Source organism: Oncorhynchus masou, chromosome 12 (genome assembly GCF_036934945.1).
Source record: "Oncorhynchus masou masou isolate Uvic2021 chromosome 12, UVic_Omas_1.1, whole genome shotgun sequence".
Classification (NCBI taxonomy): Eukaryota; Metazoa; Chordata; class Actinopteri; order Salmoniformes; family Salmonidae; genus Oncorhynchus; species Oncorhynchus masou.
The window spans coordinates 66,950,642-66,977,926 of record NC_088223.1 but is presented as its reverse complement, the minus strand read 5'-3'; the positions used below and the strand labels follow the sequence as shown (position 1 = coordinate 66,977,926).

At 42.8% G+C, this 27,285-nt stretch overlaps 1 protein-coding gene across 6 annotated transcripts in view; it reads left to right on the top strand.

Annotated features, from left to right (window-relative positions):
- Nucleotides 1-27,285, top strand: part of LOC135550693 (vacuole membrane protein 1-like) — a 104,940-nt gene that overhangs the window by 8,987 nt on the left and 68,668 nt on the right. For 3 of the 6 annotated variants that reach the window (XM_064981724.1, XM_064981723.1, XM_064981725.1), the window contains 5 exons: nt 396-498; nt 606-715; nt 949-1,084; nt 10,124-10,214; nt 11,449-11,559. In XM_064981724.1, coding sequence (XP_064837796.1) covers nt 473-498; nt 606-715; nt 949-1,084; nt 10,124-10,214; nt 11,449-11,559 — 474 coding nt within the window. In that variant the 5' untranslated portion in view covers nt 396-472. The remainder of the gene's footprint in view (nt 1-395; nt 499-605; nt 716-948; nt 1,085-10,123; nt 10,215-11,448; nt 11,560-27,285) is intronic. The other 3 variants (XM_064981729.1, XM_064981726.1, XM_064981728.1) reach the window with 1 other exon arrangement.

Below are 27,285 nucleotides of genomic sequence, written 5' to 3'. Positions count from 1 at the left end.
CCACCCTATACCATTCAGTAGTAGGTTGTCGCTGTCCATGTGTGTTCCAGAGGCTCGCAGCTATTATTTCTCATAACAAAAACAACCCTACTTGGGCCACAGTCAGCATGTGTCCATAGGAATTCTATCTATAATAGAAAAGAGCCATCATGGGCCCCTGTAAAATCCAACGCTGTACTGTGTCTGCAGTCTGTCAGCCCAGTTAATGTGTACATTTGTAAACTGAATACAGGGGCCCTCCTGTAGCAGAGCCAAGGGTGCTGGATAGAGGGATTATCAGGCTGTGTGACACTGACACTTCCACCAGAGCTGAGCAACCTGCGTGCCTGTATGTCAGTCAGACTCCCAACTCTCAGCTCTAAGCTGTCTCTCACACACTGTTCTGTGTCCTGCAGATTAGTGGTAACCCGATAAAGCCCTATGTATGACCTAATGATACCATCACCTTCTGCACTCTGATCATCACTCCGCCATGACTAGACCTGCCAACACTACACAGTATGTCCCATATCTTGCTGCACTTTGCTCAACACTCAGTCGGGACCGACAGTCCCCTAGGTCTGCTCTAACCACTGTCCTCTCTGTTTTTTGTCATTCCTCTTCAGGTGTCCCCCGGTCCAACCACTACTCAATGAGATGGCAAAAAATGGGGCAGACTGCGAGCTACCTCAGAGGCGCCTATCAGCCAGAGAAAAGCACAACGGGCAGTCTGCAGGTAGGGACCGCTGAATGAACCACAAAATGACCATGACCAGTTAATGATTGTTATTGTTGACGTAACATACAGTGATGTAGGCCAAAGTATTTGTTCACCCTGACTGAAGAAAATAAAAACCAGCACAGTATCATTTGAGTTGATTTAAGCTACAGCCTAGTAGTTCACATTGACTGACATGTCTTTAGAGGTGGTAAAGGTAAAACCCACTGTGTGTGTGTGTTGTTTTGAAGACTCCTTGTCGCTGAGTGAGAGGAAGCAGAGGGACCGCAAGGAGCGTGTGTCTCTGGTGTTATGGAAGAAACCGCTCGTCACGCTACACTACTTCCTGTGGGAGCTGCTCACAACCCTGAAGGACTGGATGTGGAGGTGAGACACACACTTCAGTCCTCATCTCCTCCATCTTGGAAGTGTTGAATATAAAAGGTTTTGACTACAAAGTGTTAAAATATAAAGTATTTCTTTCTCAGTGTGGAAACAGAGGTTATGCATTCATGAATCTCCCCAATACTGGGATCCATTGCACTATGACAGACTAAGCAAGTATACAGTCGAGCTGGTGGTGTGGAATAAGACAAAGGTCTGAGCCCACACACACACTCCCTAGTGCTGTAGCCATGTTATGGCAGCCCAGCCACAGACCGACGTGGAGGCAGCAGGGTCAGAGTCTACAGTAGAAGATATAGGCTCTTTCTCAATTCGTCTTTCCTCTATTCCTCGCTGCCTCTGTCCTCACCTCCTTCTCTAACTGCATTGGGGGAGAAGAGCCAATGTCCCTCCCTTCGGACCTTCTCCTTCAAAGTGTTTTGAGAAGGATGCGAGGAGAAAGGACGTGCAAACAGGAGACCTTGAAACTCTACCTGCTGCCCTCCTGGCTCGCTCCCCTGTCATTCATCCTGTGTGCCTGGCTCTACAGTCAGACCAAACACAGGACCATTTATTAAAACAACTACGTAAGCAGGGAGTCGTTTTTGCCATTAATCTTCATTGATGTTGCTATGAAGGATGCTAATTAGATGCACTGCCCAAATTATATTTTTACCAGCCCAGTTTAAAAAGTGTTTATAAAAATTGTATTGTGTTCAGTTGAATAATACTCCCACACATCAATGTTGATGGTAATATAGAACCGGTTTCTGATATGAATAACCTTGTCTCAAGGGTGATCCCCATGATGTTTTCCCTGTTTTTAGTCACCTAATTGTCTGTTGACATGTACACGATGACATGAAGTCAATGTGCACATTGAGCCTCTTGTGGTTGTGCATGAGGACATAATGTTTATTTTCTAAATGACAAGAGGATGTGGTAAACCACAAGACAAGTAGCTTGCTGCCAGAGTAAGAGGCTGCTTAGTTCAGGATAGCACAAGTTGTTTTCATAGCAAGTGGATTGCATGGGCTCCTGAATGGCGCAGCGGTCTAAGGTACTGCCTCTCAGTGCTTGAGGCGTCACTACAGACACCCTGGTTCGATTCCAGACTGTATCACACACGGCCGTGATTGGGAGTCGCATAGGGCGGCGCACAATTGGCCCAGCATCGTTTGGGTTTGGCCGGTGTAGACCGTCATTGTAAATAAGATTTTGTTCTTATTTGACTTGCCTAGTTAAATAAAATGTAAATGGTGAGAGAGAAGTGTGTGTGTGTGTGTGTGTGTGTGTGTATATATATATATATATAACAGCTAGTGTGATAGCACAGATAATTATTTGTAGTATCAAAAGCTTTATAAGCAGACATGTGGGCATGAAGTTAGTGTTAGGGTAATGGTTAGGGTTGAGCCAACATGTGGACATGAAGCTAGGTGTAGGAATATGGTTAGGGTTGAGCCAACATGTGGACATGAAGTTAGTGTTAGGGTTGAGCCAACATGTGGACATGAAGTTAGTGTTAGGGTTGAGCTAACATGTGGACATGAAGCTAGGTGTAGGAATATGGTTAGGGTTGAGCTAACATGTGGACATGAAGCTAGTGTTAGGGTAATGGTTAGGGTTGAGCTAACATGTGGACATGAAGCTAGGTGTAGGAATATGGTTAGGGTTGAGCTAACATGTGGACATGAAGCTAGGTGTTAGGAATAATGGTTAGGGTTGAGCCAACATGTGGACATGAAGCTAGTGTGGGCAATAGGACATGACATGAAGCTAGTGTTAGGGTAATGGTTAGGGTTGAGCCAACATGTGGACATGAAGCTAGTGTTAGTGTTAGGAATATGGTTAGGGTTGAGCCAACATGTGGACATGAAGTTGTTAGGGTAATGGTTAGGGTTGAGCTAACATGTGGACATGAAGCTAGGTGTAGGAATATGGTTAGGGTTGAGCTAACATGTGGACATGAAGCTAGTGTTAGGGTGGAGCTAACATGTGGACATGAAGCTAGTGTTAGGGAGCCAACATGTGGACATGGTTGTAGGGTTGGGTTGAGCCAACATGTGGACATGAAGCTAGGTGTGGTTAGGGTTGAGCCAACATGTGGACATGAAGCTAGTGTTAGGGTAATGGTTAGGGAGCTAACATGTGGACATGAAGCTAGGTGTAGGAATATGGTTAGGGTTGAGCTAACATGTGGACATGAAGCTAGGTGTAGGAATATGGTTAGGGTTGAGCTAACATGTGGACATGAAGCTAGTGTTAGGGTAATGGTTAGGGTTGAGCTAACATGTGGACATGAAGCTAGGTGTAGGAATATGGTTAGGGTTGAGCTAACATGTGGACATGAAGCTAGTGTTAGGGTAATGGTTAGGGTTGAGCCAACATGTGGACATGAAGCTAAGTGTAGGAATATGGTTAGGGTTGAGCCAACATGTGGACATGAAGCTAGTGTTAGGGCAATGGTTCGGGTTGAGCTAACATGTGGACATGAAGTTAGTGTTAGGGTAATGGTTAGGGTTGAGCCAACATGTGGACATGAAGCTAGTGTTAGGGTAATGGTTAGGGTTGAGCTAACATGTGGACATGAAGCTAGTGTTAGGGTAATGGTTAGGGTTGAGCCAACATGTGGACATGAAGTTAGTGTTAGGGTAATGGTTAGGGTTGAGCTAACATGTGGACATGAAGCTAGGTGTAGGAATATGGTTAGGGTTGAGCTAACATGTGGACATGAAGCTAGTGTTAGGGTAATGGTTAGGGTTGAGCTAACATGTGGACATGAAGCTAGGTGTAGGAATATGGTTAGGGTTGAGCCAACATGTGGACATGAAGCTAGTGTTAGGGTAATGGTTAGGGTTGAGCCAACATGTGGACATGAAGCTAGTGTTAGGGTAATGGTTAGGTTTGAGCCAACATGTGGACATGAAGCTAGTGTTAGGGTAATGGTTCGGGTTGAGCTAACATGTGGACATGAAGCTAGTGTTAGGGTAATGGTTCGGGTTGAGCTAACATGTGGACATGAAGCTAGTGTTAGGGTAATGGTTAGGGTTGAGCTAACATGTGGACATGAAGCTAGTGTTAGGGTAATGGTTAGGGTTGAGCCAACATGTGGACATGAAGCTAGTGTTAGGGTAATGGTTAGGGTTGAGCTAACATGTGGACATGAAGCTAGTGTTAGGGTAATGGTTAGGGTTGAGCTAACATGTGGACATGAAGCTAGTGTTAGGGTAATGGTTAGGGTTGAGCTAACATGTGGACATGAAGCTAGGTGTAGGAATATGGTTAGGGTTGAGCCAACATGTGGACATGCAGCTAGTGTTAGGGTAATGGTTCGGGTTGAGCTAACATGTGGACATGAAGCTAGGTGTAGGAATATGGTTAGGGTTGAGTCCGCATGTTGACATGAACTCAGGGCTACTGTTAGGGTTTGCTTTATAATCTCATATCTGATTGAATTGACTTTAAAATTATTAACAGAAAACCCTCAACAGGGTCAAAAGTAGTGCACTATGTAGAGAATAAGGTGCCATTTGGAAGGCAAATGGCACCTTCCTGCAATGCAGGAAATTTAACTTGTGAATTTCCACTTTGAAATTTCAGACTTAATTCTTTTTATTAATCAACCCCTACAAAAAAAGCCATTATCCACATTTCCTGTTGCTGCAGGATTATTTTCCTGCTGTAGCAAACTGTCTCAAATGAAGATATCTGTAATACCCTGTGACACAGATTAATAAGTGGGTGAAGACAGGAGAGGAAGTGAGTGTAAGTCCTTTTAATAAGGTTACCAAGGATCAGGGCCTTAAGTCCTCCAACAGCCCTCAGCCTCAGATGCCCACTTAAACACATTGGGATGGGATCGGGGGGGGGGCTGTTTAGAAGCCTCTTGGACCTAGACTTGGCTCTCCAGTACCGCTTGCCGTGCGTTACATGAAGTCAAAGGAATTGTCCGTAGAGCTCCGAGACAGAATTTTACCAAAACATGTCTGCAGCATTGAAGTTCCCCAAGAACACAGTGGCCTCCATCATTCTTAAATGGAAGAAGTTTGGAACCACCAAATCTTTTCCTAGTGCTGGCCACCCGGCCAAACTGAGCAATCGGATGGAGAAGGGCCTTGGTCAGGGAGGTGACCAAGAACCTGCTGGTCACTCTGAAAGAGCTCCAGAGTTCCTCTGTGGAGATGGGAGAACCTTCCAGAAGGATAACCATCTCTGCAGCACTCCACCAAACAGGCTTTTATGGTAAGTGGCCAGACGGAAGCCACTTCTAAGTAAAAGGCACAAGACAGCCCGCTTTGAGTTTGCCAAAAGACACCTAAAGGACTCAGACCATGACAAACAAGATTCTCTGGTCTGATGATAACCAAGACTGAACTATTTAGCCTGAATGCCAAGCACCACGTCTGGGGGAAACCTGGCACCATCCTTACGGTGAATCATGGTGGTGCCAGCATCATTCTGTGGGGATGTTTTTCTGAGGCAGGGACTGTGAGACTAGTCAGGATCAAGGGAAAGATAAACGGAGCAAAGTACAGAGAGTTCCTGATGAAAACCCGTTCCAGAGTGCTCAGGACCTCAGACTGGGGTGAAGGTTCACCTTCCAACAGGACAATGACCCTAAGCAAGACAATGCAGGAGTGGCTTCGGGACAAGTCTCTGAATGTCCTTGAGTGGCACAGTCAGAACCTGGACTTGAACCCTATCGAACATCTCTGGAGATACTTGAAAATAGCTGTGCAGCGACACTCCCCATCCAACCTGACAGAACTTAAGTGGATCTCCAGTGAAGAATGGGAGAAACTGGCAATTGGGAAATGATCACTCCAAATAGCAGAATCATCCATTACCTTCCATTCACACATGGCTGAAACAGCATTAGAGGCCATTGTGAGGTCCGGGCAGGAAGTAACTCCTCTAACATCATCAACTCTTGTACCACATCCATCATTTAAGATATACTAATGCTCTTGCTTCCATCATGTCCTTGACAATCATACCATTAGCATCAGTATGTGTGCATCCCCATAAACTATTATGTGTAATAATGTCGCTGCACCATCTCTCTAGAGCCCAATTCTCCTGATATTTCATCAAACATCACTACAGATAGTTCATGACAAGAATTGTACAACTTGAACAGCTTAATATTACTAGCCCTACCGTAGATTTCAACCATCACATTTACATTTATAACAGAAATACTACGATATGCAAGCCCTTCCTTTATGAACGTAGCGCATCCTCCACCCTGACCAGCTCTTCTGTCAGATCTGACTGAACAATAAACAAGAATAAGAAAATCAACATGTGGTCGAAGCCACGACTCTCTAATCTCTAAATCAATCACATATTTCTTAAACTCTTGACCATTTGCAATAAGGCTTCTAGTACTCCATTGAAGGATGATAAAAAGTATAATACATCAAACTTATTCTGGTCATCATCCGGATTATGATTCAACATCTGATGTATCAATGGTACTGAAGCTTCAGTAATGTTCAGTAATTATTGAGCTGCAGTTCTTCACTACTTCCATTATTCGTGCAGTCCTGCTCCTCTTCTGACCCATACCGATTGCTCTACACAAGAACACTATGAAGTCTATATGATTTACAATTTCCCTGTGCGATTTCTCTGTAACCAAGCATTATTGCTTGCATATCACATTGCATCAGGCTGAGGCGCCATGGGCTACAGTCATCCTAGAAGCAGCCACCACTGATGTATTGGAGCCAGCATTTCAATCGGAAGGCTTGTTCATTTCACAAACAGCCTCTGCATAGGATGCATTATTCGTTACCTTGTACCTCTGCGTTTCCATGGCTTGTTTTGTTACTTCACCTCCCCCATATGCTGCACTATGCTCACCATCACAGTTGCAACACTTAATTTTAGTATCAGGTCCACATTTTCCGTACTCATGATCCCTACCACACCTTGCACATCTCATTTTCCCTTTGCACACATTAGCAACATGTCCCATCCTTTGGGAATTTAAACACCGAAGTGGAGGTGGCAGTTTATTGGCAGCGCCCTCCAATAAGTAAAGTAGTATTTCAGAAATATCTATTGATTTATGTAAATGAAGTGGTTAACTGTTTGTTTTCTACCATCAGAAGTGCAGTATGGTTTGTCATCTTTGTGAACATGGTCAGCTGAATCTCTGAAAGCACTGATGTATTTCAGAAAGCTATCTAGTGGAGGTAACAGATGTAAGTCATTTTGGTGTACTCTTGTTAATGTGTTATCTGTGTCAAACAAGCAAACCTAATCCTCTAAGCTTTAATACTTTGCTTGCTCTTTATCTGTTTCTGTACGGTTTCCCTTTAATCGGCCTAGAACCTGTCTGTTTAGATGTTACAATTGTAATAAAACGTATATTTTTGCTGTTGTCTGGTCCGCTCATTGCTCAGAACTGTTGACCCAACTCAATAGGTGGCCTGTCACGAACATGTGTGTGTGTGTGTTATGTTCTGGTTGAGGTGTTCCCCTCATTAAACAGTAGTTGTGCCATTTTAGCTAACCATAGTCGGCAGGCGTTACTACAATATACTACAGTCATGTCGGCAAAAACACTTTAGGGAAAGGGGGATACCTAGTCAGTTGTACAACGGACTGCATCTTCTGCATTTAATCCAACCCCTCTGAATCAGAGAGGTGCAGCATACTGCAAAAACACTACAGTTAATACTGCAGTATGCTACAGTAAAGTCTGGAAAAAACAATACAGTGAGTGTAGTCATTTATTTAGACCATAGTATACTATAGTATTTTCATGTGGGTTAGCTGTCAATGTGTAACATGTTTGAACTTGGACCACAACGGAAATGCGTGTAACTTTTTTTGTGATATTCTCGACAAATTTCTAAAAGCTTGTATCCACATTTGTGTTTTTATTTTCATATAGTCATAAAAAATCAATCAAGGGATACTACAGCATGGAGTATAGTATTCTACAACGTTCTATACTTACCACTACACGATCGAGAGGGAAACTCAGAGATCCCCTGCATGAGCTCCCCAAGAACAGCATGTTCAAATCAAAACAGCATCGACAAAGCTAGCTAGCAGTCCAATCGATCAGACAATCCGAAAGTAAGCACTACGTGATCAAGGAATGCTACAATGGGTATGTAGTATAGTATTCTACAACATTCTAAAGTAAGCACTACATGATCAAGGGATACTACAGTGTGTAGTATGGTATTTTCCAGTATACTTATGAAATTCTATCGTTAGCACTACGTGATCAAGGGGGATACTACAGTGTGTAGTATGGTATTTCAATTATATTACACAATTATAAAATAAGCACTACACATGAATCATGATCAAGGGATAGTACAGTGTGTAGTGCAGAATTCTACAATATACTACAAATTTCAAAAGTAAGTACTACGCATGAATCATGATCAAGGGATAGTACAGTGTGTAGTATAGTATTCTACAGTATACTACAAAAGTCTATAGTAAGCACTACACGATCGAGGGATACTAGTACGTACTATAGTATTCTATAGTTAACTATAGTATCTGGATTTACCAAACATTTCAGTTTCTAGACCTGTCCCCTAATTTTCAACCAATTGCAGGCTGATGTTCATTATCAAGTATTTCTTGTTTTCCATAGGTCCAGCTAATTAAGTGGTTAATTGACGCAGGTGTTTCAGCTCAGTAACTAGGTCACCTGGCATTTTAAAATGGGTGTGCCAGAATGTTTGGAGTGGAAGGAAGACAGCTCCTTGAAGCAAGTGTGGAAAAGATGGAGGAAACATATTTTCTAGTTGAAGCTGATGTTGGGTGATGAGAGAGTTAGTGGGCTACAGTTCTGTAAAAGAAAGGAAACAAAAGAAGTAAAGTTGTGATGGAAGCTAAGAAATCCCTAGATTATTTTATAGTCTGAGTGAGGGTTTTGGCTCAATGTTACCAGGGGGATATGTTTGAAATCACAAGGAATATCATGGGTGAGGTGACGTCGGTAAGAGTCAAAAGAGCTGGTCTTATTAAAATTATTACTTTATAAAATTGTCTGCAGAAAAGTGTGCTTTGTGCCTTTAAGATTTTTGAATGGAATGTTTTGTGTATGGATTTCTGAAGCAGGAAGCCTGTCAATGGAGTTCTCTCTGGGGTTGAGCATAAAGTGGATGCAGATTATAAACTCAGCAAAAAAAGAAACGTCCCTTTTTCAGGACCCTGTCTTTCAAAGATAATAGTAAAAATTATTTAAAGAATTGTAAAAATTAGAATGAGTTTTTCCCCCGAAAAGCGCTTCATTACAGACACAAATACTCTTCAGTTTCGTCAACTGTCCGGGTGTTTGGTCTCAGACGGTCCCGCAGGTGAAGAAGCTGGATAGGAAGGTCCTGGGCTGCCGTAGTTACACATGGTCTGCGGTTGTGAGTCCGGTTGGCCGTACTGCCAAATTCTCCAAAACAACGTTGGAGGCAATTTATGGTAGAGAAATTAACATTAAAATCTTTGGCAACAAAGATGTGGCATTGTGTTGTGACACAACTGCACATTTTAGTGGCCTTTGTCCCCAGCACAAGGTGCACCTTTGTAATGATCATGCTGTTTAATTCTTCTTGACATGCCGCATCTTTCAGGTGGCTGGATTATCTTGGCAAAGGGGAAATGCTCACTAACAGGGATGTAAACAAATTTGTGCACAAACTTTGAGTGAAATGTTGTTTTTTTTGCATATAGACAGTTACTGGGATCTTTTATTTCAGCTCATAAAATATGGGACCAACACTTTACATGTTGTGTTTATATTGTTTTGTGTAGATAACACAAAACAAACAAAAGCAGGCGTAGAGGCTTTTGCCCACCTCTCTCACAGATTGACGATCATCACTTGGCCCCACCTGTGTGCTTCACAAGGCTTTTCTGGCAGAGCATTTGGCTTGCTGCTGCCCCCTGGGGATGGAGTGTCGAAGTGGTAGTGTAGTATCTAGTAATGCTCCTAAGACCTAAACTACCTAACCTATTCTAAAACACTTTTTTCACTCCTCCCTCACTCCTCTCTTCTTCCCTCAGGTTATGGCGGCAGAGACATTCAGTCTTGTCTCTGCTGGTGCTGGTCACCCTCTTCTCCATCGCCTACTCTGTTAAAGGAACACATCAGAAGGTGATGTTTGTGTGTGTGTGTGTGTGTGTGTGAGCTGCCCTGTCCACACATCATCAGGGGTTGCTAATTAACATCCCTAAGACTTTATAAAGCTGTTGTCTCCCAAGACCACAAGCTGAAAAAGAGTATTCAACTTAACACTCACTTACCTTCACCTGACCTATTTACCACATCATGTCCACATGCCCTATTTAATCAGTACATTAGCTGTACCACATGAACAGCTAATATGCTGAGTGCAAACACACACGTGCGCCCTGTACCAAGTTAACAACTAATGTACCACAGCAAAAGTGGCTCGAGATCCAAACAGAATGGCTTTAAAGCTGCAGCAATAACCATATTATTTCCCATATTAGACTCTTAAGCTCTAGTCCTAAGGTGTTGGACATGGCTGGCACTTATCACCCAGGCTTTTTACTAGGTGATGAGAGACACTGCTGCTGCTGCTGTTTTCCCGAGTTCACAGGGGTTTGCTGGGAAATAGAGTTCCGTGCCAAAAAACCTCCACAGTGTTCCCATAATCTACACCATCACTGGCCCTTCCAGAAAACAACCTGTCTGCCCATGCTTGAGGAGGAGGTGTTGGTCCATATATGATGGAGGGAGAGATGGGCAGCAGAAGATGAAGGGAGAAAGGGAGAAATGGAGAGAGAGGGAGAGAGAGGGATAAAGGAATAGAGCAAGAGAGAGAGAGATGATGAAGACTAGGGGAAATAAACTGGATAAGAACTGGCTTCCTTGAAGTAGAAGAATGATTCTGTTCTTCTCTGTTTGTGTTGTTCTGAATCTGAACATTCCTACCCTACGGCCCTGTCCTCTAAACTCTCAACAACAGACACCAGCTTATATTCTCTATCTTATATTCCCACTCCCTCTCTCTCTATCACTTGCCCTCTCTCACCCGACACCCTCTGCTCCTTCTCTCTCTCTCTATAACTTGCACTCTCTCGCCCCCTCTGCCCCCCCCCCTCTCTCTCTCACTTGCTTTCGTTCCCCCTCTCACCACTGCTCCCCCTCCCCTCTCTTTCTGTGGTGCACTTTGACTTTCTGCCTCTCACGCTTGGCACTGCCTCCTATTTCTAGAGTAGGGTGCACACACCCACCCTCCCTCCTTCCTAGTGTCTCTCCTACTTACATGTATTTCACTTTGCCTGAGTCTCTCATGGCTGACAGTCTCTCTGTCTCTCTTTGTCCTGATGTAAAGCTGACACTGTCTGTTCCCTGTGTACAGTATGTGCAACACATGGAGAAGAGGTTCCTGTGGTGTGCCTACTGGGTAGGCTTGGGTATCCTGTCATCTGTGGGACTGGGGACTGGCCTGCACACCTTCCTCCTCTACCTGGTAAGAACACTCTAATTTACCGTGCAAATACATGCATCTACCATGTGTCCACTATGCTTAGCTTGAGCCCAAGAACGCTTTCATATTCTGTGCAACACATGTTAATGCATAATTTGAGACTCTAAGAACATGTGTATATATACCCTACAAATGCATGTTCATATTTAAATAGCATAAGAGCACCTAAGAATGTTTCATATACCATGCAAAATCTATTCCTACTCCAGTTGAAATATCCCCCATGGCTGTTTTTAAGTATATTTATATATATTTTTGTTTCTTACTTTTGAACTCTGCATTGTTGGATAAAGGCTTGTAAGTAAGCATTTCCCGGTAAAGTCTACACCAGTTGTATTCGGTGCAAGTGACAAATAAAATGTGATTTGATTTGACATTACTCAAGTCATTCACACTGTGTATGATGCCCATCTCAAACTCAGTGTTGATGTTTTGTGAGTTTCTGCTAAGAGACGAGAGTCTGTAATAGGCTGTAATAGGAGGTTGGAACATGGCTAAAAGTTCAAGGAGATTCCCTGTGTCTCAGAAGAGAGTGTGTGTGTGTTTGTGTATGTATGCGTGTGTGAACGTTTGTGTGCGTGCATGCGTAATGTGTGTGTATGTACGCTAGTGTGTGTAGAACATTGTGGTGTTAAGATCTCCTCAGTGAAAAGGCACACACTGCGGTGGGCCAGGCGGGCGGGTAGCAGTAGAGTTTTGACAGGCAGTCCAAAAAAGAACGAGCGCACTCAGTGACCCCATTGACTGAGTGCATGCGAGGCTAGCCAACCTTTCTCTCCTCCCTCCTTTTATTTCTTTTTCTTCTCTCTCTCTCTGCTTCTCTGTCTCTCTCCACCCCTGTTTTGAGTGGCAGTGTTGAGCAGAGGAACAGGGTCTGGCTGGCTGTGCTGCAGATCTGGGTTCCCAAACATCTGGTAGTCTTTACCACTCTGAGAACACTATTAACACTGAGCCACCCATCTGTCATTTGGGAGCAGCATAGTCGCAGTCCCATTGCATAGCCAGTGGAGCTGAACTGGAAACTGTTAAGTGTGTCCTCCATTCTGTGTTTTTGAAAGCCAACTCTCTCTGTGCTCCCATATGTAATTTGAGAAGTTTTTATTCTGTTATTGTTTTGGGTGACCTGACTTACTTTCCAAGACGCCAGTCTGTTTTAAAGGAGGATGTCGCCATCTAATGGTATTTTGTGGTAAAGGATCAGCAGTTTTTTAGTGTTTGAGGAATCAGTTTAAAGTTGCCTGCTTTAGAATGTGAAGCTGATTCACACTGCTGTATTTATGGTGGCTATAGACGGGTGGGTTGTTCAGCAACACAACCGACCCGTGCGCAACATTGGGGCAAAACAGAGGGGTTGGCTCAGACTTACATTCAAAATTCATTATTTGACAACATGTAAACTATATTTAATTTCCAAATGTTTATTGACAACATAAATACAAATGCATAATTACAGTTGTTAGCTAGCTAGTGAATTTTAGCCATATTAGGATAAACGTGACCCAAGTCAAAACATCTCAAAACAAGACATGGTATCAAGAACAAGATACAACTAGCTGAAACGAGCCACTAACTATTCCCCACATGGCAGCTTATTGTCATTGTTGCAAGCTATCTGATGTTCAGAATCATAACACACAGCAGTATTTCCTCCCTGTATTCATTTAACAGCAGCGCACCGTCAGAAATTCCTTTTCGGGGTGGAAAAACACTGTGTGTGTAAACTTAAATTACTAAAACCAGACCAAGTTTGTAGCAAAGATAATTGTTATTTATTTTTTATAGTATAATCTTTCATTACTCGAAATCACAAAAAAAATGCTAAGATGATGAACCAATAAAATTACCCTGAATTTAGGAGTACTTTTGGCATGGATTATCAATTGGGGTCCTCATAGATTTCTTTATAATGTTTGACCATAAGAACACAGAATTAGCCATGGCAAAATACGTAGAATTGCAGGAAAATTGCTTTTACACTTCAGCATTTTCTGTCAGCTCCATGACAAAATGTGTACAGTCGTGGCCAAAAGTTTTGAGAATGACACAAATATTAATTTTCACAAAGTCTGCTGCCTCAGTTTGTATGATGGCAATTTGCATGTACTCCAGAATGGTATGTAGAGCGATCAAATGAATTGCAATTAATTGCAAAGTCCCTCTTTGCCATGCAAATGAACTGAATCCCCCAAAAACATTTCCATTGCATTTCAGCCCTGCCACAAAAGGACCAGCTGACATCATGTCACTGATTCTCTCATTAACACAGGTGTGAGTGTTGACGAGGACAAGGATGGAGATCACTCTGTCATTCTGATTGAGTTCGAATAACAGACTGGAAGCTTCAAAAGGAGTGTGGTGCTTGGAATCATTGTTCTTCCTCTGTCAACCATGGTTACCCGCAAGGAAACACGTGCCGTCATCATCGCTTTTCACAAAAAGGGCTTCACAGGCGAGGATATTGCTGCCAGTAAGATTGCATCTAAATCAACCATTTATTGGATCATCAAGATCTTCAAGGAGAGCGGTTCAATTGTTGTGAAGAAAGCTTCAGGGCACCCAAGAATGTCCAGCAAACACAAGGACCGTCTCCTAAAGTTGACTCAGCTGCAGGATCGGAGCCCCACCAGTACAGAGCTTGTTCAGGAATGGCAGCAGGCAGGTGTGAGTGCATCTGTGCACAGTGAGGCAAAGACTTTTGGAGGATGGCCTGGTGTCAAGAAGGGCAGCAAAGAAACCACCTCTCTCCAGGAAAAACATCAGGGACAGACTGATATTCTGCAAAAGGTACAGGGATTGGATTGCTGAGGACTGGGGTAAAGTCATTTTCTCTGATGAATCCCCTTTCCGATTGTTTGGGGCATCTGGAAAAAAGCTTGTCCGGAGAAGACAAGGTGAGCACTACCATCAGTCCTGTGTCATGCCAACAGTAAAGCATCCTGAGACCATTCATGTGTGGGGTTGCTTCTCAGCCAAGGGAGTGGGCTCACTCAGAATTTTGCATAAGAACACAGCCATGAATAAAGAATGGTACCAACACATCCTCTGAGAGCAACTTCTTCCAACCATCTAGGAACAGTTTGGTGATGAACAATGCCTTTTCCAGCATGATGCAGCACCTTGCAAAAGGGGAAAGTGATAACTAAGTGGCTCGGGGAACAAAACATTGATATTTTGGGTCCATGCCCAGGAAACTCCCCAGACCTTAATCCCATTGAGAACGTTTGGTTAATCCTCAAGAGGTGGGTGGACAAACATAAACACACAAATTCTGACAAACTCCAAGCATTAATTATGCAAGAATGGGCTGCCATCAGTCAGGATGTGGTCCAGAAGTTAATTGACAGCATGCCAGGGCGGATTGCAGAGGTCTTGAAAAAGGGTCAGCATTGAAAATATTGACTTTGCATCAACTTCATGTAATTGTCAATAAAAGCCTTTGACATTTATTAAATGTTTTTATTTATAGTTCAGTATTCCATAGTCACATCTGACAAAAATATATAAAGACACTGAAACAGCAAACTTTGTAAATTAATATTTGTGTCCTTCTCAAAACTTTTGGCCACGACTGTACATTTGCAAAAAACTGCTTTAAAATTGCAACATTTCCTCTCAGCTCCATGGAAAAAATGTATAGAATTGCAGTTAAGTAGCTTATTTTTGAGGCATAAAAAAGCTTTCTTATTGCTAAAAGCACACCTGCCTGATTAATATGGTATGGTGCCACAGGCTATGGTAAAGTATTTTTTTACAAATATGTTATTAGGCAAATTTCTTGGGTGGTTTTATAGATTGATGGCATCGGCAACATTTGATTTTAAGAAATGTTTTAGTTAACCCTTTTACGCTTTGAATCAGCCTATATGGATAGGGATAAATTGAAATGTTTCTTATAGAAGAAATATTAAATGCATAACAGTGGTAACAATTGGAAGGGATCAGTTTCGAGATTATGGCAAAATTATTAGACCAAAGGTGAGGACACAACAGTTCTTCAGACACAAGACTGAATCCAAACATTACACTGTTGATTTAATGTGAATTTTATAGCTACTGTACTTTTCGCCTCATTTGTTTCCAACAAAATCTGAAAATTCTCTGATGATAAGTATATTCCTGTACAATGTGGGGTAGTTGGCGCAACATAAGACAATAACAAGGGTTTGAGTGAGATGGCTAACTGGTGTCTCCAAGTGACTACACACCTCTCTAAAGTGTACACTTAATTTCAATGCACTTTTATGACTCAGAGGTCTTCAACTATAAGTTGTTTTGTTGAGCTCTCCTTGCTTTGCCAATGAGGAACTGAAGCAGGCACACTTGTAGTTGTTTTATTTGGAAAACAACTGCACATCCCCTCCCCCACACAATTAATGTTGTTGTTTACGCAATCCAAAAACGGTCCGTTATAAATTACAATCTGGGTCAGGTGGGCATCATTTGAAATTCTGTTCTATTGCTAACCTAACTAGCAAAGTTATAAAATACAATATTACAGTGTTAGGCTTTCACAATGCAGTTCAGGGAAACAGATCATCATTTTGGTGCGCATAGAAAGGAGTCATGATTGCATTCAGGTGCTTGTGCCGTGACTAATTTTCTTCACAGTAGACAAACAGACTGTTTCAGAACTACCAAGGGTATGACGCCATGTCATCTGGAAATGTGATATGGAAGTGGGAAGTGCACATTTGGACTCATAGATGTTTTATTTGCTTGTATGACATCAAAGGGGTATTTATTATAATCCTCAATGTCTTCTCTTTCAAAATTCATAGACTCCTCTTAATTTACAGCGTTTCCCTCACTCCGACAACAAAGAAGTTGCCCAATTAGAGGGAGGAATGGGGCAACTGCTTGTCACGTAAGGTGCTCAAGTTCAGAACAGCTGTCAGTCAAAACATACAGCAGTGTGAAGCGCAGAGGCAGAGCTCTGAAGTCATGTATAGCATGTTACTGTACAGACACTGCTTTCAATGTAGGAATTATGCCAGTCTTATAATCGTTTTGTTTTTAAAGCCCCTGTGACACCCCCTTCCGTGACCTTTGCCACTGCTGCAACAACAATAAATCTATGAGAAACACTGCATAGCCTTTTACCTATTTGCGTGCATCATTTTTGTGATATTGCGTCGGAAGATTTGGATCATTGTGGGTTTGTGCTCTCCTACTCACAGATGCCTTGGTAGAACCATAGACTTATGGTTAGAACACTGTTCCTTATCTGAGCAATCTTGTTCTGACTACTACAGAAAATGTTCACTACTACAGGATATCATATGTATGTCAGTTATGAGTTTGGCAATGTTTGCAATGTTTGATGGTTGCATTGACTTATTTTCCCTTTCTAGATAGTGTCTTCTACTTCACAATGGTTGATGCTTCTTTCCTGCTTGGGTTCACAGGGTTCACTGTAAACCCACGTTTGTGAGCAGTAGTTGGCACCATTTATCTGTGAATGTGAATAAGATGCTGTATGCAGTGCATTTAGAGCAGGGATGGACAACCCTTTCGTAGGCCTGCATTCAAAATAAAAAATAAATTAAAGAAAGTAGTGACAACAATACATCACGCAAAGCAGCCACAACTGTCAGTAAGAGTGTCCATGATTGAGTCTTTGAATGAAGTGATTGAAATAAAATTGTCCAGTTTGAGTGTTTTGTTGCAGTTCGTTCCAGTCGCTCGCTGTTATGTCACAGTTATGAAAACTTAGGACACTAAAGAGGCCTTTCTACTGACTCTGAAAAACACCAAAGGAAAGATGCCCATCTGTGTGAACGTGCCTTAGGCATGCTGCAAGGACGCATGAGGACTGCAGATGTGGCCAGAGCAGTAAATTGCAATGTCCGTACTGTGAGACGCCTAAGACTGCGCTACAGGGAGACAGGACGGACAGCTGATTGTCCTTCTGTAACAACACCTGCACAGGATCGGTACATCCGAACATCACACTTGCGAGACAGATACAGGATGGCAACAACAACTGCCCGAGTTACACCAGGAACGCACAATCCCTCCATCAGTGCTCAGACTGTCCCCAATAGGCTGAGAGAGGCTGGACCGAGGGCTTGTAGGCCTGTTGTAAGGCAGGTCCTCACCAGCCTTCACCGGCAACAACGTCGCCTATGGGCACAAACCCACTGTCGCTGGACCAGACAGGACTGGCAAAAAAGTGCTCTTCACTGACGAGTCACTGTTTTGTCTCACCAGGGGTGATGGTCGGATTTGCGTTTGTCGTCGAAGGAATGAGCGTTACACAGAGGCCTGTTACACCAAGGCCTCTACTCTGGATTGATTTGGAGTTGCAGGGTCCGTCATGGTCTGGGGTGGTGTGTCACAGCATCATCGGACTGAGCTTGTTGTCATTGCTGGCAATCTCAACGCTGTGCCTTACAGGGAAGACATCCTCCTCCCTCATGTGGTACCCTTCCTGCAGTCTTATCCTGACATGACCCTCCAGTATGGCAATGCCACCAGCCATACTGCTTGTTCTGTTCGTAGTTTCCTGCAAGACAGGGATGTCAGTGTTCTGCCATGGCCAGCAAGAGCCCGGATCTCAATCCCATTGAGCACGTCTGGGATTGGAGGGTGAGGGCTAGGGCCATTCCCCCCAGAAATGTCAGAGAACTTGCAGGTGCCTTGGTGGGAGAGTGTGGTAACATCTCACAGCAAGACCTGGCAAATCTGGTGCAGTCCATGAGTAGGAGATGCACTGCAGTACTTAATGCAGCTGGTGGCCACACCAGATACTGACTGTTTCTTTTGATTTTGACCCCCTGCCTTTGTTCAGGGACACATTATTCCATTTCTGTTAATCACATGTCTGTGGAACTTGTTCAGTTTATGTCTCAGTTGTTGAATCTTGTTATGTTCATACAAATATTTACACGTGTTAAATTTGCTGAAAATAAATGCAGTTGGCAGTGAGAGGACGTTTCTTTTTTTGCTGAGTTTATATATATATATATATATTTTTTTTACTCTGGGGTCGCAACTTACTGTTTACAGTTAGAGTGCAATTTCAAAATTTGTGTGCCATTCATGGTGAGTTCTGTTTTTTTGTGGGCCCTACCACCATCAAAATTGCCAATTTCTGATGTAGTGGTACTTTCTCCTTTAGGAGGTAACACCATTGGACTCAGTTATAGCAGTCCTATAGGAATAGTCACTGAGAGGTCATGATGTCACAGGGATTCCTATCTAAGCCAGAGCTTCCTGTGGACATTGTACAAAATAAGATGCTTCCTAAGGACATAAAGGGCTCTGCTTATGAGGTGTCTTGTGACTTGAGTGTCATCATGTGACTCTCACTTCCTGTGTTTGATATAGTGGCATGAGATGAGACAGAGGCCTCTGTTCTAAAAGGCAATGTCTTTTCTATTCATTTATGTCTGAAATGTACAGGATGTGGTGCTTTCCTGATCACAATGGGGATTCTGTATAATATCCCAATAGTGTGTTGTACCATCAGCACTCGGCAGAGGGAGATAGAGTCCGTTCTGAAGTTGTCCTGATACTGACTCACTCAGACAGTGAAGAGGAGGATCTCCTTCTGCACTTGTCTCCTTTGTGTTTGTGTCCCAGTGAGACTGTGAGCTATTGAGTATATATGGACAAGAATGGCTATTGGATTAACACACACATGCCTCCTGTCCTTGGTTGAAGAGTTTGGGGCGGCAGGTAGTGCTTAGAGCATTGGGCCGGTAACCAAAAGGTTGCTGGATCGAATCCCTGAGTTGACAAGGTAAAAATATGTTGTTCTGCTTCTAAACAAGGCACTTAACCCACTGTTCTCAGTTAGACCGTCATTGTAAATTAGAATTTGGCAGGCATCCCTGTGCCAGGGCACATGAGAGGGGGAGGAAGGGGGGGGGGGGGGTGGCGCTGTGACTTGCTGAGGCGTGGTTCCACACTAACTGGAACTCTGACACAACAGTCTCCACTCCCAGTGGTTTAGGTCCCAGAACACATCCTACACACACTTCTACGTCTTTGTCCTATACCTGAGCCCATCAGCAACTATGATGAAAGTGGTGATGATGATGAGGATGATGAAGACTATGAGTGATTACCCTCTTGTCACAGCATCTAGAGTTGTTTTGTTTGTCTGTATCATGTGTTTTCTAATGTCAACCACGACTGATGTGTCAGTATACCATATGAATCCAGTTTTAATGGGCCTGGGTGATGGATGACTGGGACTTGGGGAAATCTAGGCAAAGCTGTAAATAGTTTTGATGAGAGCTCATGTGAGTCATCCACCATTAAGTTGCATTCAAAAATGGCTGTTGTCATTAAGTAATTATGGGAAGCTTAGAAAATTGCGGTGATTAACAGTAAATCAACAGCAACAAAGTATTAAAAAAACATATTCGAAGTCGAACACATTTGTGTTTGGATAAAAGAAATCACGTGCCTCAGGGCCCCGACCTCCAGCCCCCGCCCCCCAGATAGCATATAAACATGTCATAAGCAAAGGCAATGTGTAGAATAGCTGGAAATTAGCTTTAAAACTGCAAAGGTTTCTCTTATGACATGTGAAGAATAGCATGAGATGAGCTATAAAATAGCACATTTTTCTCAGCACCAAAGGAAAAATGTGCAGAATTGCAGGAAATGTGCTTTAAAATGGCAAAATGTTCTCTAAGCCTCATGAAAAAAATGTGTAGAATAGAATGATAAAACTGCACATTTTTCTCTGCGAACAGAGGTATGGTAGGGGCCCCAGGGCCCCAAGTAGTTTAGCCATGTGTGTGTTTTATCACTATAATGTCAGTTAAACCTCCAGAAAACGCTAGCTGTTCTTGGGATTATAAAAAGACTATAGTGTTTGTCTAAGCAGTGTGATTTACCATGTCTTGTCTTTCAGAAATATCCCAGAGGATTAGATAAATAAAGGAGACATTCTGTAGTTTTCTATATCCAGACTTGTAGGATTTTCTAAATGACACGTTGTGGAATGGTTTGCAAAGTTTAAACACATTTCCCCCAGAAAAGCCCCTGAAATGAAGTTTTACTGTTGACCAACACAGCTCAAATTAACGACAACACTGTCTAAGAGCGTGCCAACCAACATCTGTCGTATCTTTCCACTCAGTCATATCAGTGCTGGACTATTGTCTAGTTAGAAATCTAGATGACTATCACATTCAGAGTCATGCAGACACCTACACAGTACAAAGCCATTTAAATTCATCCAGAGAAATAAATGAACAAACTCCATTACACCCACGCTGACACTCACATTTCCTCTGATGCACACGCAAGCACGTACTAATGCACACACACAGACACTTTTCATACTCTCAAACAAGCACCCTCACACGAGCACACACACACACACACACTAGAGGTTGACATAGAAACAGGACTCCCGTGGGTCTTACAGGATTCTGTCAGGAATGGGAGTCCATTTCTAGAGTCAAGTTCGGGACAGGATAGGACTGGATCAACAGTCTACAGGAATGGGCATAACAGGAATAGTTAGTTTTTTGGGTGGAAATATGTCATGTGTGGAGCATTTTATGAAAACAACAACTGTGTAGACTTGGCTATATAATGTTTTACTTAAAAAATAAAATACAATTGTATTGGTCACATAGACATATTTAGCTGATGTTACGTGGGTGTAGTGAAATGCTTGTGTTCCTAGCTCCAACAGTGCAGTAGTATCTAACAGTTCACAACAATCCACACTAATCTAAACGAATGGAATTAAGAAATGTATAAATATTAGATCGAGCAATGTCGGAATGGCATTGACTAAACTACAGTAGGATAGAATACAGTATAACATATGAGATGAGTAAAGCAGTATGTAAACATTATTTAAACATTATTCAAGTGGCCAGCGATTCCAAGTCTATGTATATTGGGCAGCAGCCTCTTAAGGTGCAGGGTTATGTAACCGGGTGGAAGCCGGAGAGTGATGGCTATTTAACAGTCTGATGGCCTTGAGATAGAAGCTGTTTTTCAGTCTCTCAGTCCCTGCTTTGATGCACCTTTACTAACCTCGCCTTCTGGATGATAGCGGTGTGAACAGGCCGTGGCTCGGGTGGTTGTTGTCTTTGATGACCTTTTTGGGCTTCCTGTGACATTGGGTGCCGTAGGTGTCCTGGAGGGCAAGTCGTTTGCCCCCGGTGATGTGTTGTGCAGACCACACCACCATCTGGATAGCCCTATGGTTGTGGGCGTTGCAGTTGCTGTACCATGCGATGATACAGCCCGACAGGATGATCTTACCTGTTTCAATATGCAGAAGCAATATCCCTGATCTGACCTGTTTCAATACGCAGAGGCAATATCCCTGATCTGACCTGTTTCAATACACAGAGGCAATATCCCTGATCTGACCTGTTTCAATACGCAGAGGCAATATCCCTGATCTGACCTGTTTCAATACGTAGAGACAATATCCCTGATCTTACCTGTGCAAACAGCAATCTCTTGTTTTTAGATAGGTTATACATAATATATCTCTCTCACACATTCATCCTTAACAAAAGGTTCTCAATTGGGTTTAAGATTAATCTCCTCCACCCAACAGTTTTTTAAAATCATATCTATGTCTCCCTTCATTTTTTTTTCCATACAAATGTTCACAGTCAGACTGTTGAAAAAGGTCAGACATTTCAGTTGCCCAGGCTACCTCTATGGATAGACACCATTGAAAAACATTACTAGCTATTCTGGCAATTGGCATATCCAACAACCTATTCTATAGTCTCACCGTGCACACCTTCCATCTCACCTCACAGGGTTTCCACCCCATATCCCCAGTTATTGCAAGTATAGGTGCAAACTTGTGGACACCTAAAAAGTAAAGGACTGCTCTGTTATGGACATGTACGTTTTTGAGAGACCTTTTAGCACCCCACACTCCTGCTGAGTCGTCCACAACAGGACACAATCATGACTGATACAGTTTGGAGTACGTAGCATAACCAGTATCTTGGAGTGTTTTTTCCCTAGAACTCTACTTGCTGAGTCAGCCAGGGCAGATGTTGCATATAGAAAGGTAATATGGTCATCAACAAAAATACCCAAATATTTATGAACACTAGTAAACTCAAGAATGTCTTCACCAAAACAAAACTGAAAAACACTTCTATTAGTAGCTTGTTTTCTAAAATGCATTGTCTGTGTTTTTGTCTGGTTAATCATGTCTCCATCTTTTACACCAATTGACTGCACATAATAACATGTTCTGCAGGTCTTGTTCAGTTTCTGCCATCTAAATAATATCATCAGCATGTAAGATGTAAGGGTTAAAAGTCTGGTTGTTAGCTGGCAGAATGGGTGAGTGAATATTGTTTCCTTTCATAATGTGCCCTGTCATTTGCCACAGGCAGCCCTTGGCAGCTATAGAACATAGTGGAATATGGTTGAGTATTCAAGAAGACAAGATGGACACATCTATGGCGGTGGATATGTGTTCCATGCTTATCCAGTAGAGGAACGCACTGGCTCTTTATCCAGTAGAGGAACGCATTGTCTCTTTATCCAGTAGAGGAACGCACTGGTTCTTTATCCAGTAGAGGAACGCACTGGCTCTTTATCCAGTAGAGGTACGCACTGGCTCTTTATCCAGTAGAGGTACGCACTGGCTCTTTATCCAGTAGAGGTACGCACTGGCTCTTTATCCAGTAGAGGAACGCACTGGCTCTTTATCCAGTAGAGGAACGCACTGGCTCTTTATCCAGTAGAGGAACGCACGGGCTCTTTATCCAGTAGAGGAACGCACGGGCTCTTTATCCAGTAGAGGAACGCACGGGCTCTTTATCCAGTAGAGGAACGGGCTCTTTACAGGCTCTTTATCCAGTAGAGAGAACGCACGGGCTCTTTATCCAGTAGAGGAACGCACGGGCTCTTTATCCAGTAGAGGAACGGGCTCTTTATCCAGTAGAGGCTCTTTATCCAGTAGAGGAACGCACGGGCTCTTTATCCAGTAGAGGAACGCACGGGCTCTTTATCCAGTAGAGGAACTCGGGCTCTTTATCCAGTAGAGGAACGCACGGGCTCTTTATCCAGTAGAGGAACGCACGGGCTCTTTATCCAGTAGAGCTCTTTATCCAGTATCCAGTAGAGAACGCACGGGCTCTTTATCCAGTAGAGGAACGCACGGGCTCTTTATCCAGTAGAGGAACGGCTCTTTATCCAGGGCTCTTTATCCAGTAGAGGAACGCACGGGCTCTTTATCCAGTAGAGGAACGCACGGGCTCTTTATCCAGTAGAGGAACGCACGGGCTCTTTATCCAGTAGAGGAACGCACGGGCTCTTTATCCAGTAGAGGAACGCACGGGCTCTTTATCCAGTAGAGGAACGCACGGGCTCTTTATCCAGTAGAGGAACACGGGCTCTTTATCCAGTAGAGGAACGCATCCAGGGCTCTTTATCCAGTAGAGGAACGCTCTTTATCCAGGGCTCTTTATCCAGTAGAGGAACGCACGGGCTCTTTATCCAGTAGAGGAACGCATCGGGCTCTTTATCCAGTAGAGAGAACGCACGGGCTCTTTATCCAGTAGAGGAACGCACGGGCTCTTTATCCAGTAGAGGAACGCACGGGCTCTTTATCCAGTAGAGGAACGCACGGGCTCTTTATCCAGTAGAGGAACGCACTGGCTCTTTATCCAGTAGAGGAACGCACGGGCTCTTTATCCAGTAGAGGAACGCACTGGCTCTTTATCCAGTAGAGGAACGCACTGGCTCTTTATCCAGTAGAGGAAGCAAGCAGCGAAGCTGGGTGAAACCCTATTGTATTAGTTACCATTATTAGTCCAGCTCTCCGCAGATTTGGTAAAAAAATGCAAATTCCTGTGAGATGGTAAGGCCTAGTAGAGCGCAACTTGGCATAATGGTAAAGGCTGATGGGCCAAACCCTCTCCTGTAGATGGTGGCGCTATAACATGCAATTGAAAATGCTAACTTTGAAAGGTTACCCCTCTCACCCCATTTGACCTAGAGTCATGAAATCTGGTACACGGGTCCCTCTCCTCTCAAGGAACAAATTTGCTTCAAATACCCATAATAGCCGTCATGATGGGTTATACGCCATTTAGAATTTTGTGAAAAACACTTCAAACGCTGCTCCTCTGGCTATCTGCACAAAACTTGATATATAGCATCTATGGACCAAGATCTCTCAAAGCAATATTTTCCAGACTAGTATCTCAAACAACATGGCTGTTACTCACCAATAAACATTCCCTTGGGTGTGGTCAGGAACATAAATACAAAGAAATCCAACATGGTTATTTGAATTGTAATAAAACTCTCTATACACTACCGGTCAAAAGTTTTAGAACACCTACTCATTCCAGAGTTTTTCTTCCTTTAACTATTTTCTACATTGTAGAATAATGTTGAAGACATCACAACTATGAAACAACACATATGGAACCATGTGGTAACCAAAAAGTGTTAAACAAATCAAAATATATTTGATATGATTCAAATAGCCACCCTTTGCCTTGATGACAGCTTTGCGCACTCTTGGCATTCTCTCAACCAGCTTCATGAGGTAGTCACTTGGAATGCATTTCAATTAACAGGGTTGCCTTCTTAAAAGTTCATTTGTGGAATTTCTTTCCTTAATGTGTTTGAGCCAAGGTAGGGGGGTATACAGAAGATATCCCTATTTGGTAAACGACCAAGTCCATATTATGGCAAGAACAGCTCAAATAAGCAAAGAGAAACGACAATACATCATTACTTTAAGACATGGTCAGTCAATACGGAACATTTCAAGAACTTAGAAAGTTTCTTCAAGTGCAGTCGCAAAAACCACCAAACGCTATGATGAAACTGGCTCTCATGAGGACCGCCACAGAAATGGAAGACCCAGAGTTACCTCTGCTGCGCAGGATAAGGTCATTAGAGTTACCAGCCTCAGAAATTGCAGCCCAAATAAATGCTTCACAGAGTTCAAGTAACAGACACATCTCAACATCAACTGTTCAGAGGTGACAGTTTGAATCAGACCTTCATGGTCAAATTTCTGCAAAGAAACTACTACTAAAGGACACCAATAATAATAAGAGACTTGCTTGGGCCAAGAGACAGGAGCAATGGACATTCGACCGGTAGAAATCTGTCCTTCGGTCTGATGAGTCCAAATTGGAGATTTTTTTCACCGCCATGTTTTTGTGAGATGCGGTGTGGGTGAACGGATAATCTCTGCATGTGTATTTCCCACTGTAAAGCATAGAGGAGGAGGTGTTATAGTGTGGGGTGCTTTGCTGCTGACACGTGTGATTTATTTAGAATTCAAGGCAAATTTAACCAGCATGATTACCACAGCATTCTGCAACGATTGCCATCCCCTCTGGTTTGCGCTTAGTGTGACTATCATTTGTTTTTCAGCAGGACAATGACCCAACCCACCTCCAGGCTGTGTAAGGGCTATTTTACCAATAATTAGAGTGAGGGAGTGCTGCATCAGATTACCTGGCATCCACAATCCCCTGATCTCAACCAAATTTAGATGGTTTTGGATGAGTCGGACAGCAGAGTGAAGGAAAAGCAGCCAACAAGTGCTCAGCATATGTGGGAACTCATTCAAGACTGTTGGAAAAGCATTCTGGGTTAAGCTGTTTGAGAGAATGCCAAGAGTGTGCAAAGCTGTCATCAAGGCACAGGGCGGCTAATTGAAGAATCTCAAATATAAAATATATTTTGATTTGTTTAACACTTTTTGGTTACTACATGGTTCCAGATGTATTATTTCCAGGGGTGTAAAGTACTTAAGTGAAAATACTTTAAAGTACTACTTAAGGAGTTTTGGGGGGTATCTGTACTTTACTTTATTATTTATATTTTTGCCAACTTTTACTTTTGCTTCACTACATTCCTAAAGAAAATTAGGTACTTTTAACTCCATACATTTTCCCTGACACCCAAAAGTACTTTTTGACAGGAAAATGGTCCAATTCACACACTTATCAAGAGGACATCCCTGGTCATCCCTATTGCCTCTGATCTGGCAGACTCACTAAAAACAAATGCTTCATTTGTAAATGATGTCTGAGTGCTGGAATGTGCCCCTGGCTATCCGTCAATTTAAAAAATAAAATAATAATTGTGCCTTATGCTTTGCTTAACCCTCCTGCTTTGTTCCGGTCCAATTGGACCGATTTACAAGTTTTCTTTCTGAAAAATGTAGTTAATTTAACCTGATTGTCATAAGGCTCCATGACTGTCCACACAGGGCATCTGAACATACAAAATACATTTAGATGATTTTCATGACCTTTTGGGTGTTTTATTTAACTTGTGGTGTTCCCGGTGACAAATGACCGGTCATTAGAAATGAATGGGTGAGACTACAATTAGTGTATAAAATTGAGTTCAGGCACATGCCCATTCATCAGATGGACACACTTCCTCTCTCAGACCCCCACATGCATGTGTGTTTGAATGAACACACACACACACACACACACACCTCACTCCCCTTCTTGACTTCCATGTAAACCCCAACGGGAACCTTTCCCCAATAGAATTTTCCCCCCATGGGAACCACACCTGTTGTCATTCTCACAAACAATTGCAACATTGTTTCAATAGTATATATAGAACTTTTCTTGCAGCTCTGGTATATAAATCTGTTTTGAGGCCTTGCTCACAATTCATTCTGCGGCAGCACAATGAGCAAACAATATACTGTATGTGAGGCTCTTGATCATATATTTGATCATGATACTATTGAGG